Raw genomic sequence first — 17,981 nt, 5'->3', positions numbered from 1 at the left:
AAAGGAGATTTTTTTTTCTTGGAAACGTTTTCGACAAACGATTGCGCCTGCGAAAAGTCGTGTTTACTACAATAATATTAACACTAATCGTTACTCAAACGCCCGTCCGTCCATGCCGCTCTCGTCGAACAACCGTCGGAAGTAGCCATCCGGGCGGTCGGGGTGGCGCAGCAGCAGGTTGGCCGGACTGTCAAACTCCACCAACCGGCCGGCGTCCATCACCAGGATCCGGTCGCTGTCCATGACGGTGTGCAGCCGGTGGGCGATCGTCACGATCGTACAGTTGGGGAACTGCTCCCGGATGGTGCGCTGGATTAGCCGGTCCGTTCTGTAAATTCGGAATTTGGTTATACGACTTAGACATAATCGGCACGACTCCATCGAAATAAGCAGTTTAAAGTAAATTGATGGAGACGCATGGTTTGTTTCAAAAAATCAAAACAACGTCTGTTTGCCATTCCAAACCAGTTTCTAATCCTATTACCAACCCGGCAACTGTTTACGACCGTGTCTCGCCATTATTTGCATTGAGGGGGGGCGTGCAATGTACATAGGACACAAGATTTACGAAGATTTTGGCAAAACTTGAGCATCATAAAAGTTGGCACTCCTAGGCCCCGCAAACAGGCCAGCACCGATAAAGCACGAACTCGTAAATCATGCTTACGCCTTCTTCAACCCAAACTTGGGGCGCATACTTACTCCGGGTCTACGCTGGCCGTCGCTTCGTCCATCACCAGGATCCGACTGTTCCGCAGGATGGCCCTCGCGAGACACAGCAGCTGGCGCTGACCGGCACTGAAGTTTGTTCCCCCCTCGGTCATCTTGGTGTCGAGTCCACCGCCGGTCGCCTGAACCGCCTGCCGCAGTTCAACCTGTTATGCAAAACGAGTCGGTTGAGGTGGAGAAAGCACCCAGCAGTTATGCGCGCGTGGGTATTGAATATTTGAAATCGGTAAAAAGCGATAAAACCAATCCCGAGCTTAAATATTTATTTACCTGCTCTAAGGCACGCCAAATCTGGCCGTCCTCCAGCGTCCCGAACGGGTCCAGGTTGTGACGCAAGCTGCCGGAGAAGATCACCGGCTCCTGGGGAATAATCGAGATGGCACCCCGATGGCGACGCAACGGAACGCTCCCGATACGGATCTGGTCGATTTCGATGGCCGCCGTGGCTGATGCCAAACGAAACAGGGCCTGAATTATCGATGACTTGCCAGCGCCGGTACGGCCCACGATTCCGATTCGTTCCTTTGGGTGAGTTTGGGCGAAAGCAAAAGAAAAACGGAATGAGATTCTTCGATAGTGAAGAAAAGTATGAATTAATCATGGCGAAAGGGATCCGACGAAATGTTTCGTAAAAATGAAAGTATTGTGATCAATTCAAGCCAAAATGCTTTAAAATGTTAAACTTTTACTTTCACCCTGCTAGGACAACCGAAACGCCCTAAACGGCATTAACGTTGTCGTCGATTCATACATCTTCTCAATCTGACCCCACAAATAGAACCAACATTTAGCTGCCGAATTCAATCACCGACCTTTTTCTATCACCGCAGTCCCTTATTGAGTTACCATAAATCAACCCACCAATCCGGTAACACCTACCTTGGGTTTAATTTCAAAGCTTAGATCCTTCAACACTGGTTCCGCCCTGGGGGAGTACCTCAGTGACACGTTCCGGAATGCGATACCACCCTGCTGGGGCCAGCTTTCGGGGATATTTTCCGCGGCAGGTTCCGTAACTTCCGGTTCGGGCTCCAGAGTGGAGTACTCCAGGACTCGCTCGACGGAAGTCATTTGATTTTCCAGCTCGGCCGTCTGTCGCAATCCCCAGTTGCACATGCCGATGAGGTTCAGAACCTGGGTGATGGCCAAGCCAACGTTGCCGCTGACGATCTCTGAAAAGTGGGATGTTCGGTATTATCTTGGAAGACCGTATAGGACTAAGAGGTTACCCGTTCCAAGAACCAAAAAGCTAAACACAACCGAAGCGATGTACAGCGAGCAGATCAAATCCAGCCAAAAGGCAAACCCACGCGTAATCGCTCCAAACAGGAACGACGCCGAAGTGTTGGAATCTTGCCGCGAGTGAAAAGTCTGCGCCAACTGGCGACCCGCTCCGAACGCCCGGATCGTGCCCAGCCCCTCGATGGTGGCGTTCGTATGCGTAAACACGGGGCTGCGTGCTGAAAGGCAATAAAGGTTTTCAATTTTCGAGCCATTATATCGACCTGCAGCAGACGGCGGACACCTACTGATTGCCTCGACCCGTTTGACGTTGCGTGCCGTTTCCAGAAACAGAAAGCGCAGCACGTAGAACACCACACCCATTACGGCGGTCGGTACCAGCAACCAGTAATTTGCCAGGGAGACAATCACGATAATGCCGGCCAGCTCCAGGAAGAACTGCAACGGAATCGATCCGGTTATTAGCTGCAGGAGAGAAGGTGGCTAGAGCGTGCACTCACGTACAAGCTGTCAATGAGTACGGTGGGCAAGCTGGAGTCGATGAGTCCGACATCTTTGGAGAACCGGTTCATGATCCGACCGGAGGAATTGGTATTGAAGAAGTACATGGTGGCACGGGTGATTCCGAGGTAGAGGGCCGCGTGAAGGTTGGACGACGCCCGGAGACACATTTCGAAAAACGCAAAGGAGTTGACGGAGAGCAGGATGGTGATCAGGACCAGCGCGGAGTACACGATTATGTGCGTCTCGGTTGTCCAGCTAGCGTCCGGACTTTGGGCGTAATTTTCTTCCCAATTGACCCTGCAAAATGAATTGCGAATTACTGTTCTTGCAGCTCAATCGTATAACTTACCATATGAACACGAAGTAATCTGTTCCGGTGGATGCACTCTGCCAAGTGATCAACAGCAGTCCTACAAACGCTACAAACAACCAACTCTTGACCGACTTCAGGAAGTCTTTGTAAACTTGAAATCCTACATTGCCGCTCATCTGACCTTCGTCGATGTTCGCTGTCTTTTGGAGTTGTTGGGCACTCTCATCTTCCACGACTTGATCAACCTTTTCCGCACTCCCTTCCTTGGCTTCATCGCCGTAACCAAGTGCGCTAAAGTAGCTCCGGACTTCTTCGTACGATCCCCTCGCACTAATCTCCCCTCTATCCATGATCAGAACGTTATCCAACCCGTTGAGATACTGCAGCTGGTGGGTCACCAGCACGCAAATTTTATCCTCTAGAAACTTCATCACACACTCCTCGTAGATGACCTTGCCAACGTGGGCGTCAACCGCCGACAGCGGGTCATCCAGCAGGTAGATATCGGCCCGCCGATAGATCGCTCGCGCAAGATTCACCCTCGCTTTCTGACCTCCACTCAGCGTAACTCCGCGTTCTCCGACCGCCGTCAGATCACCACTCGGCCACAGCTTGAAATCTCTTTCCAGCGCGCAAACCCGCGCCACTTCGTTGTATCGTTCCTCGTCGAACGGTTCCACGAACACGATGTTGTCGCGGACCGTCCCTTCGAACACCCACGGCTTCTGCGAGCAGTAGCTGATCTTTCCGGTGACGGTTACCTTACCTTCGCTTGGCGTTAGCTCTTTCATTATCAGATTTAGCAAGGTGGACTTTCCGGCACCGATTTGTCCGACCACGGCCCAGGTTTGACCTTCGGACACTTGCCAGTTTAGCGATCGCAACGCGAAACTGGACTCTTGCCATCCAGCTGATACATCCTCGATCGCGATCTTACTCACAGTTGTTTGGTCCTTTTGTTCGTTATTCTGGCTGTGGTCTTGTTCCAGCAAAAATTCTTGAATTCGCTTGAGTGAGACCCACGCTTCGGCACACGACGTGACCGCCAGCGGCCAGAACTCAACCATCGAGTGGTGTATCACGCTGAAGAACGATATCAACATGTAGACTCGCATCGCGGTCAATACGTTCCCAGCGTACACGTACGTCACCAGACTCAAGAAGATCGATACCTTCGGTATGATCCGCAGTGCAAACAGCCCGGACTTGATGAAAGCGCTACCTCTCAGCGCACGAATCTCGTTGTGTCGTAGCTTGCGGACGATCGCCTCGAACGGAATCTCCCAGACGTACATCTTGAGCACCTGAATGCCCTGGATGACCTCGTTGGTGAACTTGACTCGCTCGTCGGTAGCTCGTGCGGCTCTCATCCGGAAACCTGCCGCACGCTTTCCCAACCAACCCTCCGCAGGGATGAAGAGTAGAAGTAGAGCTATTCCGATGAGACCCGTTGGACCCATAAGGCGGAACACCAGGACGGACACGATCACCAACTCAACGGGACCCTTCCAGAGATCGTGGAAGAAGATGACTGCGTAATCGAACCGACTGACGTCGTTGGACATCAGGTTAATGACGCGACCACTTAATCCGTCCGATGCAGACATTGCTGCCGGCATTTGAAGGACCTGTTGGTACAAAAGTTGAAGTTCAAGCTCAATCAGTCTCGCTCGGAGTTGACACTTCAATTAAAACGTGATTTCCCCCCACTTCCCGATTGTTTCGCGATTTCAATTACCAATCCGCGACTATCTGATGGCCCCGGGCGACCCAGTAGACACATGAAGCCAATCGGATTATTTCCGACCTGCTCTCATTTGCCATCTGGCGGGGATTCAAATTACCTTTTGATAAATAAGCGCGCAGCATCCGATGCGTATTTTCATCCCGACCTGGAGCAGGTACAGCTGGTACATGTGGAAAATGGCCACCGGAACCATGACGGAGGCCACGATGCCACCGGCGTACAGGTAGGCCCGGCCGAGTGTTATCGGCGAATCGTTCGTGACGGTGCCATCTGGGGGTGGCGTCGCTTGGTCGAAATACCGAATGAGTTCGCCCAGCAGAAACGGCTGGACAATTCTGTGTCGGGTGGGTTTTGGAAGAGAGAATTGTGGATTTTAATAGGATTTTTGAAATGGCGTATTTATTCGGGTTATAAGCAAAGAATATTTTCAATCTCAACAACAGTTTTCCTCATTTTCCATCAAAATAACACCATCAAACGCGTCGCACGTGGCTGTTGATCATAGCACGAGAGGCCTCCCCTCTTGTCCCACCCCCTCGCAAAACAAAGCATTTTTATGAGCCCTTTTTATGCTACTTTCCTCAAAGGAACCCACTCGGCGCAGTCAGCAAAGTGAAGCTGGTGCTGCTGTTGCTGATACACTCTAAACTAGAAGAGGGGCCAAAACGAAGGGCACCAGCTGATGTTAATCGCTCTATTATGCTGGCGACGACCGACGCCCCACCCCCACCATTTTGGGAGGGGATCGTCGTCGTCTCCCTTTGTTCTGTTGTCTCTCGCACTTTACTATGTGGTGCACACACACACAGAGACACACTCACAAAAAAAGAAGGACTATTAAGTTGGAACGTAAACAAAAACAACTTTTTTTTTCTTTGGGGGAAAAACGAGGTCAAAGATTGCGAAAACCTATTAAAAGTTAAAGTTTGTTGCGTTAAGCGATTGTTATGTCCAAAGAAAACGCCAAACAATGCTTTAAATTCAATTCAAAACAATAACAAAGGTATATCTCAATTTAGCGTGCATAAATGTTAAAGGGTCACTTAGAGCTCGAATTGCTTCAGAGAAAAGAGCAAATAGAACGTGTCTTTTGCTCAAACACCTCGAGGCTTTTCTGGTTGTATGCAAAATGACATATTCCTTCGGGAAAATGGAAACTAGCGCTTGCTGACGCATCTCCGGAATTTTATTTCAACGACAAAACAAACTCATAGACAATGAAAGTAGGATTCTTGGATGTACGAAATATGGAACAACCTTGAGTGCGGGTCTATGACGTATAAAAATGTGATGAAATTCCTTCTTTCCTGCCATGGTTTGTTTGTTGTCGTTGGTGGCACATGTGTGCAATATGATGATATTCAGCATTCCAAAGGAAAAAGCTTGCCTGCATGCTTTGCTGTTCCAATATTTTATCCTTTTCTTATCTGGTCGTTTCCCTTTATGGAAGTGCGCACGTGAAGCCTTGAATATGTTGCCCCATATTCAGCTTTTGCTTTTACCACACGCAGTTATGTCGTAATGTTGAACGTGACGCGTATAACCAATCGTTGCCTAGCTTAAGCTACTCGTCACTTAACCCATGCTGACCGTCATAACAACCAAAGGCGAACCACTACAAACTACTTCTCAACACTGTCTCACCTGCATCCGGACTCCAAAAAGCTGTAAACTCCGCCAAACAGCACCACCCCGAGCCCATAAATCTTCCACACCACCCGGAGCAGCATCCAGGGCCGCTTCCACGAGGGCTCTCCACCGGAATGCTTCTTTTTCTCCGCCCGACGCTCCTCCTGCCACCGTTGGCCAAACCGGTCTCCGATTCGGTCGCTCCCGTGGTGCCCCAGCACCCGGTAGATGTCCTCCGCGACGATCTGTCGTGCAAGGCCCGTCCGCAGCAGAGGCACCAACCACCTTCAAAATGACATTCATAAATATTTGTTGTCGCTGCTGCTGCTGCTGCAGCGCGTCTCCGCCTGCAAGATAGGCACCGTGCACTGCACAATGGCGGGCAAACTCACCAGAAGAAATATTTGCTCAAGACGTTTGCCCGGGCGTACGGATGCACCGGCGGTGGGGGACCACTTCCGGGGGTCTTGTCGTTTGGGTTGGCGGCTTCCATGATTTACTTGTTGTACACCCGAGTACTCCGTTTTTGCATAGTCAGTTGCGCTGTTTTGTGGGTTGATTAAGAGGGTTGAATTTATTATGTCACGCCGAGCGTACAACCTGTGCAGCAGGGTGTGATGTTTTAGTCACGCGGTCAATGATGAATAGTATTGGCAGACACTGACTTTTAAGTCATCGTTTTTTATGTCGTGGGTTTGAGTCTTAAATAATATGTCAAATTAAATCAAAACAAATAATCTTAAATCTGTGGTTAACAAATAGTGCAATTATTCTATATTAAATTTAAGGAAAACGACAATTGGATGGATGAATTTAAAATTCTAATTTTTCAATTATAATCCTGCTTTGAATTTATAATCTACAAAAATAAACGAGTTTCTGAAATTTATCAATCAACAATTTAACGACCGATTTGAATGTTCACAAACTCACCACTGTATTTTGAATTCACCACAGTTACTTTACCCGCGTTTGACAGCTTCATGAAATTTTTGAAAACCATACTTTGAAAAAAATCGTGCGATTCGCGTGTGTAGATCACTCCAGTGAGGGATGATTGATTAATCGGTTTGTCTGTGATGAAATGGTCATTAGGCATTGAACCCAACTCAGTCCCTAATATTACGTGTAAAAATTAATAAAAACACTTTTTTGAACAATTTTATTTTGCGGAAAATTTACAACTGTCTAGGTTCAAATTTTGACGGACAGACTGCAACAATGTGGAACACAATTGAAACCATTTTCGGCCGATACGGGCCAATATCTAATCTCATATGGTTTTCTACATGCTGCGCGTGCAAGCAAGGTTGATGCCATCAACCAATTGGTATCATGCCAGACAGAGGTGATTATGGAACGGACTTTTTTTTAAATCGTGATGATTTAATAAGATGAGGCGTTATTTAAAATCTGTTTTCTTTATGTTTTGATATGAATTGTGAATGTAAAATATTAATTTGAAAAACACTTATATTGCAATAAAATTGTTTAGTTTGTTTTTATTCTTGTTGCATACCTCGTTTTATTGTTGTTTTTTTTTTTAATTTGGTAAAAGCGAGGATCACTAAAAATTTAATTATTTTTCTGGAAAACCTGGTTTAAGTTGTTTTTTTGAATTGATAAATAATTTTCTTAGGTTGAATTTTTTTCCACTCGATTTCACAAATAGCAAATAATGCTTGTAAAATTTCATTTCAACATTGATATTGATTAGTTGATTAGAAAAACTTATTTTTTAAATAAAAATCAGAATTAATTTCAAAGAACTGCAAAATCACTACTTACCATATCAAAACAAAACAGTTCGAGTAAACTAACTACCGGCAAACACTTGAGCAGCCGACAGGCAGTCCACGACTGAAGTCTTCGTTCGAATCCCAAACAATTCGTAGACAGGCCACTATCGGTTATCGCACCATCAAGATAACGGCCAGTCCCGCGAGTACGTGCCCGTTCGGATCTGCCGCAAGATAACAACACCCAAAAACCGGTTCAAATTTGTGACGTATAATTCTCGCTCTTTATTGCCATTTTCATATCAAAGCGCGTATAAAAAATGCACACGAAAATTGCGTGTGTACGTATTACGGTTGGAATCGAAACCTCGTTAAAAGAAGTACGCTTATCGCCTAAGTACGGAATTGTTCCCTGTCTCTCGCTATTCGATCTTTGGTGTGTGTTGTAAAACAATTTTACTCGAGATTCTCAGCTGTCCCGCGCGCTGCTTCGCTGGCGGTAGTTCGTCTCGGCGACCGCAGCCAGCTCAGTGGCGGTTTCCTCCCCCGTCTGGTTGACCAGCTTCCGCAGGAATCCCTTCCGCTGCTTGAGCAGTTGGTGCGGGTGGCCAAACTCGACGGCGCGACCCGCGTCCATCACCAGCACCCGATCGCTGTCCATGACGGTGTGCAGCCGGTGGGCGATCGTGAGCACCGTGCAGTCGCCAAACTGCTCACGGATCGTTCGCTGGACCAGCTTGTCCGTCCTGGAATGGTGGGGAATGTTAGTAATAGGTGATTAACTTGGGATATTGGATGGGTTTACTCCGGGTCCACGTTGGCAGTGGCTTCGTCTAGGATGAGTATTTTGTTGTTGCGGAGAATTGCTCGCGCCAAGCAAACTAGCTGTCGTTGGCCCATGCTGAAGTTGGACCCTCCGTCGGACATCTTGCCATCGAGACCTCCGTCCATACGACGTACCGCTTCGCGGAGCTCGACCTGATCCAGCGCTCGCCACATGTCTTCGTCGGTGTGCTGCCCGAACGGATCCAGATTCTCTCGGACCGTCCCCGAGAAGAGCACCGGATCTTGTGGAATGATTGACAGCTTCTTGCGCAGGTCGTGCAGTCCAAGTCCACCGATATCCAGGCCGTCAATCTTGATGATACCCTCGTTGACGGCCAGTCGGAACAGGGCTTGTATAATGGAAGATTTGCCGGCTCCCGTTCGGCCAACGATTCCGATCTTCTCCTTTGGTTCAATCGCAAGTTGTAGATCTTTCAGCACGAGATCGCCTCCCGGAGAATACCGCAGCGAAAAGTATTCAAACTTGATCGCTCCCTCGTTGGGCCAGTCCGCAGCCGGTTTCTTCTTTTCGTCCATCGTTTCCAGCGGAGGTTCCGGTTCAACCTCGGCGTACTCGACCACCCGTTCAACCGAAGTCATCTGGTTCTCCAGTTCAGCCGTTTGTCGCATACCCCACTGACACATGAAGATCAGGTTGAACACCTGCGTGATTGCAAGACCCACGTTTCCGCTCATCGCTGCAAAAAATAATTCGTATTAATTTCCCCGCCCAATTGGCAGTGTTGCCAACTCGACTCACTGTTCTCCATCAGCAGAAAGCTGAACGTCACGGTGGCAATGTACAGCACGCAAACCAACTCCAGCCACAGGGCGAAGGCACGGGTCGCCGCCAGAAACAGATACCAGGCCGAGGTGTTCAGGTCCTGATGCTTATCGAACTCGTACGCGAGGATTTTCTCCGCCCCAAAGGCCCGGATCGTCGTCAGGCCCTGGAAGGACGCGTTCGCGTGCGAGAAAATGGGACTGCGTGCTGCCGGGAAGGAGAAGTGTTGGAGTGAGAGTGTCGTCACACTCTGATTAGGCATAATTGCAGTCGTTCGGACTTACTCTGCGCCTCCACCCGTTTGATACTGCGGGCCGTGTTGGTGTAGACGTGGCGGAGTCCGTAGAACAGCACCCCCATGACGGCCGTCGGCAGCAGGAGCCAGTAGTTGACGACCGCAACCAGGCTGATGATGGCGGTGAACTCTACGAAGAACTAATGAGGAGATTGAAATATGATCTTCATAATAACTCCAAGAATTCCCCCTACCAAAATGCAATCCATCATGGCCGACGGCAGAAAGATGTCGATGCAGCCAATGTCGCGCGAAAAGCGGTTCAAAATCCGGCCCGAAGGGTTCGTGTTGAAGAAGAACATCGTGGCCCGGGTGATGCCCCGGAACAGCTGGTCGTGCAGCCGGATCGATGCCCGCAGGCAGAGGTAGAAGAAGGAGAAGGATCGGTTGAGCGACAGGCACAGCATGACGGCCATTGCTCCGGCGTAGGTGACCAGGTACTGTTCGCGGGTTAGCTCGGCAAAGACGGTTCCCTCTAGCTTGGACCGCACCGGGACGGAAGAATTGGTTGAGTTTTGGCTGAGGAACTCCTCCTGGTTGACCCTAGAATTGATAATTAATTTTGAACTGGTCGCCATTTTTTCGTGTGGGGTCGCCCCTTATTCATTTCTATCTTGCGCAAGGATAGCTCGTAAAACTTGAAATCTTATCCCTTAGCTCACTCTTAATGCGTTCGCCCGGGAAGCAAAGCTGCAAAGTCATGTTTTATTCAAAGCGCACGACCATTAGCAAAAGCTCGCCACCCAAAGGGAGGGAGAGCGAGCGAGATAGGAGACATGGGAAAAGTGAATATCATATCGAATTGCCCCGGTATCCATCACTTTGAAACGTGACAGGAGCGTTCAACGCTCAGAATTAGCATAATCCCTACAGAAGTCGGTCCCTTCCACAAGGGGAAGAAGTAGAAGTGGAACATGTCAGAGTGCCTTCGGTGAGGGGTCTCAACTTTTTCAAGTGCGTCGCAAATAGATTTTTATTCGCTAGGGTTCTCTTGATGGACAGCCATTGTTATCCGAGCATTCGTTGGTGAAGGTTGTCTGAATCAACATGACTCGTCGCGTCCCGGCGCAAAACGCCGGCAATATTGCCCTACCTGCGGCTCAAGCAGGCAAAAAAGTGGGAATTTCCAAAAGGAAGGTTGAGGCCTCAACTGATGGCCAAAAACCGGGGATTTCCAAAAGGAAGGTTCTTTTGGAAGTGACATCGAACAGCAAAAAGACGAAAAAGAGCGACGGTACTGTACCGATGGATGAGGAGGAGGAGAACTCTTCGTCCCACGAGGAGCAGCTATTGAAGAACAACAAGTTTGCTGGACTGCCTGACGAGGACCAGGTAGCGGAAGCAAAGGAGAATGAAGTGAAACAGCGAAAGGAGAAACTGCCTCCTTTTTATGTGCGGCAATCAGCAGCAACGATCGACTTTCGAGCGGGGCTGGTTGAACTCATCAAGTCTGGGAAAGTCCTAGGCAACATTCGTCTGTGTCAGGACGGATTTAAGGTGCTGGTGCAATCCAGGCAGCACTATCAACTGGTCAAGGATTACTTGACCGAAAACGAGGCGGAGTACTTTACCCATGATGTCGCCATGGATAAGCCGTACAAAATCGTCGTCAGAGGTCTGTACGACATGCCAGTGGAGGAATTAGCTGCCGAGCTAAAAGTTTTGAAACTGGATGTGTTGGCCGTGCACAAAATGAGCCGACGCAACAAAGACATCAAGTACCGTGACCAGCTCTACCTGCTGCATTTGGCTAAGGGATCGACGACGCTTCCTGAGCTGAAGGCAATCCGAGCGGTTTTCAACATTATCGTGTCGTGGGAGCGATACCGACCAGTGCATCGTGACGTCACACAATGCTTCAACTGCCTGGGTTTCGGGCACGGAGGTAAGAACTGCCACCTGAAGCGTCGTTGCGCCAAATGTGGTACCGATGCGCACATCACATCCCAGTGCATCCAAGATTCGCTGGTGAAGTGCCTCAACTGCAACGGTGAGCACTCGTCAACCGACCGAAAGTGCCCCAAGAGAGCTGAGTTCGTGAAAATTCGGCAGCAAGCATCGACGAAGAATCAGCCTCAGCGTCGTAGAACTCCTCCAGCCCTGGTGGAGGAAAATTTTCCACCTCTTCAACCGCGACGCCAGGTCCCAAACTTGGCACCGTTGCCGTTGGATCCCAGGAAGAGAGCTGAGATGAATCATCCACGGCCGGGTTCCAGCCAGGAGCCGAGACCGCCACCACCGGGCTTCAGCCAGGAGCCAAGACCAACCCAAGAACCAGCAGTTGAGGAAAATGGTAATGATCTTTACACCTCAACCGAACTCCTCAATATTTTCAAACAGATGTCCGCTGCACTGCGTGGATGCAAAACCAAGACCCAGCAGATTGAAGTGCTGACCTCGTTCGTCATCCAGTATGGATCGTAGGTCCCTCAAGCTGCTGAATTGGAACGCTTGCTCCATTAGGAGGAAGAATTTAGAGCTGGTGGATTTTCTTCGCGAGAAGGAGATCGACGTAGCCGCCATCACGGAAACTCATCTGAAGCCCGGTGAAAAAGTTTATCTGCAAAACTACAAGATCGCGACGCAGCTCGATAGGACCACCTCTGGAGGAGGAGGTGTGCTTGTCGCTGTTCATCGTGATCTCAAGCCACGCCGGCTGCCACACTTTAAGCTGGACATCATCGAGGCCGTTGGAGTGGAAATTCCCACTTCGGTTGGCCCAGTACTCTTCATTGCTGCATACTGTCCACGTCAGGTGAATGCCAGAGATGGTTCAGCAGCAAAACTGAAGAGCGATATCCAGAAGCTGACACGGCGGAGCGCAAAGTACATCATCGCTGGTGACCTCAACGCGAAGCATGAAGTTTGGGGCAACAGCAGGAGGAATCGGAACGGAGTGATTCTGCACAACGATCTGCAAAACGGATACTACAACGTTGTGAGTCCGGATCGTCCAACGAGGGTGGCTCGGTCTGGGAATCACTCAATCATCGACTTCTTCATTACCAATATGGCTGAGAACGTGGCTCATCCTGAGGTGTTTGAAGAGTTGAGTTCTGATCACTATCCGGTGGTTGTGGAGGTTGGAGCTTCCGTTACTCCGCAGCGGCAACCAACCCGGAAAGATTACCACAACGTTGACTGGCAGCAGTTTCAGCAAGTGGTCGACAGCAACATCGACTATGATCAACACCCGGAAACTTCTGCCGATATTGATCGTTCGCTGGAGGTGATCCAGCAGGCTATCAACCAAGCAGAGGCTGCCAACGTTCGGGAGGTTCCTGTTAATTTTAAGGTAACTGATATTGACGTAGATACTAAACACTTGATTAGACTTAGGAATGTTTATAGGAGACAATATCAACGGACTGGGGACTATGACAAAAGATTTCAGTTAACAATTTGAACAAAATCATACAAGACCGACTTGACAATATCAGAAATCAAGAATTTTCAAAACATGTAAGCCAGCTTGGGAATTATTCAAAACCATTTTGGAAACTTTCAAAAGTTCTTAAAAACAAACCAAAGCCTATTCCTCCTCTTATTGTTGAGGATTCTCCTTTGATTACATCCGAGGAAAAGGCAAATGCACTTGGGCTTCATTTTGTTAGTTCACATAATCTTGGCGCTTCCATGACCAGCCGTAAAGAAACATCAGTTGCCAATAGTATTTCAACAATCAATGACTCTACCTTTGAATTTCCTGCAGATTCCCATGTTTCTGGTGAGGAAGTCAAAGTTGCAGTAAAACAAATGAAAAATATGAAAGCTCCAGGCTTTGATAACATTTTTAATCTAGTGTTGAAAAAACAGAGTGATCAGTTCTTTCAACATCTAGCCAATATTTTCAATAAATGTTTGCAACTTGGTTACTTCCCCACCAATTGGAAACTGGGCAAAGTCATACCAATTTTGAAGCCTCAAAAGATCCAACATCGCCAACAAGTTATCGTCCCATTAGTCTTTTGAGTAGTCTGTCCAAACTCTTTGAGAAGGTCATCTATTCAAGGCTTTTGGATTTTACCAACGATAATAATATAATTTTGAACGAGCAGTTTGGCTTCCGAAAGGGACATAATACTGCTCATCAGCTTACGAGAGTAACTAAAATCATCAAGCAGAACAAGCTTGAGTCTAAATCAACTGCTATGGCTTTGTTGGATGTTGAGAAGGCTTTTGACAATGTTTGGCATGATGGTTTGATACATAAACTGTATTTATACGGTTTTCCAATGTATCTTATCAAAATTATCCAGCACTATCTTTCGGAGAGATCGTTCAAGGTTTTTCTGAATGGGATTGCTTCTGGATTATTCAACATTGATGCTGGGGTTCCCCAAGGAAGTATTCTTGGCCCACTTCTGTACAATATTTTTACATCTGATTTGCCTACTCTTCCTGGTAATGGTGTGTTGTCACTTTTGCTGATGACACTGCCGTTATTTATAAGGGTAAAATAACCAGATATTTAGTTGGCCGTCTTCAGAAGGGTCTTGACGTTCTTTCCGAATACTTTGGCGACTGGAAAATTCGCATAAATGCAGCCAAAACTCAAACCATCATTTTTCCACTTTCCAAATCGGCCAGATTTGTCCCAAAGGATGATGTTTTGATTAAAATGAATGATGTTTCGATACCCTGGTCAAAGGAAGTTGTCTATTTAGGTCTCATACTTGACTCGAAACTTTTGTTTCGGCAGCATGTAGATAAAATATTGAACAAGTGCAGCATTCTCATCAGGTGTTTGTATCCTTTAATTAACAGAAAATCAAAGCTATCTTTGAAAAATAAGTTAGCAGTTTACAAACAAATAATTTACCCCGTTATTGAGTATGCAGTACCTGTTTGGGAGTGTTGCGCTAGAACTCATAAATTGAAGCTCCAGCGTGTCCAAAACAAGGTACTCAAAATGGTTTTGAATGTTCCTGGCTGGACAAGATCAAGTGAGGTTCATGAATTAGCAGAAGTTAAAATGTTGGATCAGAAGATTCAAGAAAAATGTTTGAAATTCAGGGAAAAATGTGCTATATCTGAATACCCCTTGATTCAAGGATTGGTTTAGTTTATGGTAAGATTAAGTTAGTTTTAGGTTAGGTTATGTTTTCTTAACATTTTTTTTTTCCTCATTGTACCTAGTGTTACAAAAATGATAAATCATATACTTTTAAAGTTATAAAAATGAACAGTGTTTAAATCACGAAAAGCAAACTAAAGCTGAAGAGCCACAGCTGACCACTTATTATGTAAACCAAATGTAATTATTATAAGAAAGATTCAATAAAGTATATTTAATTAATTAATTGATGGACAGCCATGCGTGTCAAACCGCATTTCTGGCAGCACTTTTTTTTTGCATTGACGTTTCACGATTTTCAATATGGCGGCATGCGTTACGTATTTTTTGTTGGAAGAATTACGAAAGCGAAAACTCGTTGAAGCGTTTACCTGTTTGGAAATTGCATTTTATTTTTATGAGTTGCCTTCTCAGAAGATCTGAAACATTAACTCGAGCTGAACTCTGAAGTAGAGGTTGCGGTCCTTTTTTACCTCTTTATTTTCGCGCAATCGACCGTCACTTGTAATCTTCTTTGCGGTTAGCCTTTTTTCCGTCAGGTTGGTATTTCAAGCATCCTCTAGCTAGCTTGATTTCAACGACTAAGGGAGCGTTCTTTTATTACGTAACGCAGTAGGGGGAGGGGGTCGGAGGCCGTGTTACGCTCCATACAATTTTTTTAAAATTTGTATGGAAACTTTGTTACGAGGGGGAGGGGTCTAAAAGTCCGATTTTTCGCGTTACGTAATAAAAGAACACTCCCTAAGCACTTGGAAGTGGTTTCAGTTTAGGTAAATTTTGGTGGATTTTAATCAATTTTCAACCGTACCACTTGACATAACCTCAAAACAATAATAAACTCACCACTGCGAGATGAAGTAATCGATGCCACTCATGGTTCCCTGGGCCAGCAGGAACAGCAACCCGACGGTGGTCACCAGAACGGCGCTTTCGACCGCCCGGAAGTAGCTCCGGTACACCGCAAAGCCGACCGTTCCGGTAATTTGAGATTCTTTGGTGGACTCTTGCGGTACGCCCGCTTTGCCGCCGCCGCCGCCATTTTGCAGCTTTCCATCGCCGTCGTCAAATCCGTCAAACACCATGCTGCAGGACGAGAAGGGCGACGGTTGGTACAGCGACTGATGCGAGTGGGCCATCCGGTGGGCCGGCGGCATCGCCGGAGGCAGCGGGAACGGCTCGTGGATGCGGTCAACCGTGAAACGTGGAACCGTACTCGCGATGAGGGGCTGTGGGGATGGAGAAAAAAAACAATTGAGTTTTGTTTGGGGGAGATGCCATTCAAAAAGAACAAGGAAAGTGAATTATATGGATTGAAAATATTTCAAATTTCCATCCCTAATGAAGCGTGAACTGAACGCCATTGTAAATGTCTCCGAACACAGGGAAACACGTGTTTAGAAAATTATGAAACACGAAAAGGCTTTTTGCTTCCCAAATAGAGCTTATCTGACCATGACATAATATGTAATACTGCTAACGCTGCACTTATCAGACAAGCAAACGTTCATTGAGTATTTTCATTAAAAATCCTGTTTGAACTGTCAAACGCAAGTAAATGAACAGTGGTGAATTTAACAATTCTGTGATGAGTTTCCAACCAATCAAATTGACGTCGAGTTTTACGTCTATTTGTTGGTGATTTCACGCCATATGCATCGCTAGCAAAACACTCCGCAGTGACAGAAGCGGCGACCACCTCCCAATTAATGTATCGCGCCATCTATAGACTTTACATTGCATAACTTTTCCCTCACTTGACAAATCGAATTTCCCTTCTCCCCCATCCCCGTACAATTTGAACTTTTCCGGAATGAAATTGCATAAATTTGGGCGCGAGTAGGCTTGTGGGTGAAACTTTTCGGCAGTGACTTGCTCCCTCTCCCCTCGTGGGCAACGTGTTTGCACGTGTGTTTTCCAGTGCGGAAACACGATTAATTTCGGCACGGCTTCCTGGGGTGAAGTTTAGCCGCGAGTAATGAAAAGGGAACTTATTTTTGCGGGGGGATAAAGTTTGGCAATTGTGTTAGTCGCACACTTTGTCAGTCGGCGTCAGTGGTGAATTTTGAAGGGGGGTTAGATTGGTGGAAGCAGGGACAAATGGACGCAGCCTCCACACATTTCGTCAAGTGCGTGCGTTCACGACAAGATAGCTGTAGTGATCGATGGTCTTTTTTGCAAAAAGTTACGTCTGTTTGTCTGTGGTGGAAGTTCACAATGCGAGTTTTATCGATGTTAAAGATAAACTTGATATAATTTAACGTGTTTTTTCTTCTTCTCTTTACAGGTAAGTTTTAAAATTCAATGAATTTTTCAAATAAACTGTTAAGTGCTAATGTAAGTATGATAAAAACTGTAAGAACATTTTTTTTATATGAGACAAAAACAATCGGGTCTTTCAGCTCTATGTTTTTTTTCTGTACAACGTAAAATCAGGGTGACCACTCAAATTCCATTTTCGAATTCCCGACTTTTTCCCGACTTTTTTCCAGACTTTTCCAGAATGCTCAAATAATAAGCATTTCTTATCTAAAGAATGATTTCAAACAAAAAACTGTATATAAGAAAAGTCAATATTAACCACTGAAAAAAAAATCTCAATGAATTATTAAAAAAATCCAAATATAGGCATTTTTTGAAAATACAGAAACTGAACAACAATAAACAATAAAGAAAACTTCAAAAATGTAATTTCATTATTAAGATTCAGAGTAGAAACACAAACAATTAGTATTTGAAAAAATAATCGAAAGTTCAACAATACTTATAACTTCCATGGTATTTTTTAAATTGACAAACGTATAGTTTTTGATATTTTTTTAACTTCATCATCATTTTAAATCAAAGAATGATTAAAACGTAATTGCTGTTATTATTCATTCAAAGGATTTAGAAAAATGACAAGGAATTCATAAAAGAAAATGTTTTTGCCAAGTTCCCTTTTTAATTATGTAATTTTTTGATATTGAAATTTTTAATCAATGTTAATTTTTCTAGTGGTCAGTATTTAACTTTTTTTTTCAATGAAAATTCAGTTTGATATGATTTTATGTTTTCCCACTTATTTTAAGCGACTGTTTGAAGAGACATTTTTTTTAAA

General features: G+C 46.2%; 3 protein-coding genes across 10 annotated transcripts in view; 1 reads left to right on the top strand and 2 right to left on the bottom strand.

Moving 5' to 3' along the window:
• LOC6039898 overlaps positions 1-17,981 on the top strand; it is a 153,265-nt gene that overhangs the window by 93,178 nt on the left and 42,106 nt on the right. The window lies entirely within an intron of this gene.
• Positions 42-8,037, bottom strand: LOC6039902 (multidrug resistance-associated protein 4). Its single transcript, XM_038258008.1, has 12 exons — positions 7,953-8,037; positions 6,557-6,707; positions 6,180-6,449; positions 4,633-4,870; positions 2,825-4,416; positions 2,472-2,772; positions 2,259-2,409; positions 1,959-2,189; positions 1,609-1,901; positions 1,000-1,251; positions 703-875; positions 42-328 (listed from the first exon to the last, which is right to left on the bottom strand). Exons 2-12 carry the CDS (start codon positions 6,655-6,657, stop codon positions 91-93), a joined length of 3,840 nt encoding a protein of 1,279 aa, XP_038113936.1. The 5' UTR covers positions 6,658-6,707; positions 7,953-8,037; the 3' UTR covers positions 42-90.
• The window catches only part of LOC6039901 (probable multidrug resistance-associated protein lethal(2)03659), a 28,891-nt gene continuing 19,074 nt past the window's right edge, over positions 8,165-17,981 (bottom strand). The window contains exons 8-13 of the mRNA XM_038257987.1: positions 15,728-16,110; positions 10,002-10,350; positions 9,797-9,947; positions 9,489-9,719; positions 8,709-9,426; positions 8,165-8,649 (exon numbers count right to left, since the gene is read on the bottom strand). Of these exons, the coding sequence (XP_038113915.1) occupies positions 8,373-8,649; positions 8,709-9,426; positions 9,489-9,719; positions 9,797-9,947; positions 10,002-10,350; positions 15,728-16,110 (2,109 nt within the window). The 3' untranslated portion in view covers positions 8,165-8,372. The remainder of the gene's footprint in view (positions 8,650-8,708; positions 9,427-9,488; positions 9,720-9,796; positions 9,948-10,001; positions 10,351-15,727; positions 16,111-17,981) is intronic.

Source organism: Culex quinquefasciatus, chromosome 1 (genome assembly GCF_015732765.1).
Source record: "Culex quinquefasciatus strain JHB chromosome 1, VPISU_Cqui_1.0_pri_paternal, whole genome shotgun sequence".
Classification (NCBI taxonomy): Eukaryota; Metazoa; Arthropoda; class Insecta; order Diptera; family Culicidae; genus Culex; species Culex quinquefasciatus.
The sequence above is the reverse complement of the archived record's forward strand: the minus strand, read 5'-3'. Positions and strand labels throughout refer to the sequence as shown.

What these genes read in the sequence shown, in the direction of transcription:
- LOC6039902 (XM_038258008.1), bottom strand. Translation starts at nt 6,657, where the DNA reads ATGGAAGCCGCCAACCCAAACGACAAGACCCCCGGAAGTGGTCCCCCA. An exon ending in TTTTTGGAGTCCGGATGCAG is followed by an intron (nt 4,871 to 6,179) that starts GTGAGACAGTGT and finishes CACCCGACACAG; the next exon opens with AATTGTCCAGCCGTTTCTGC. An exon ending in CAAACGGGTCGAGGCAATCA is followed by an intron (nt 2,190 to 2,258) that starts GTAGGTGTCCGC and finishes ATTGCCTTTCAG; the next exon opens with CACGCAGCCCCGTGTTTACG.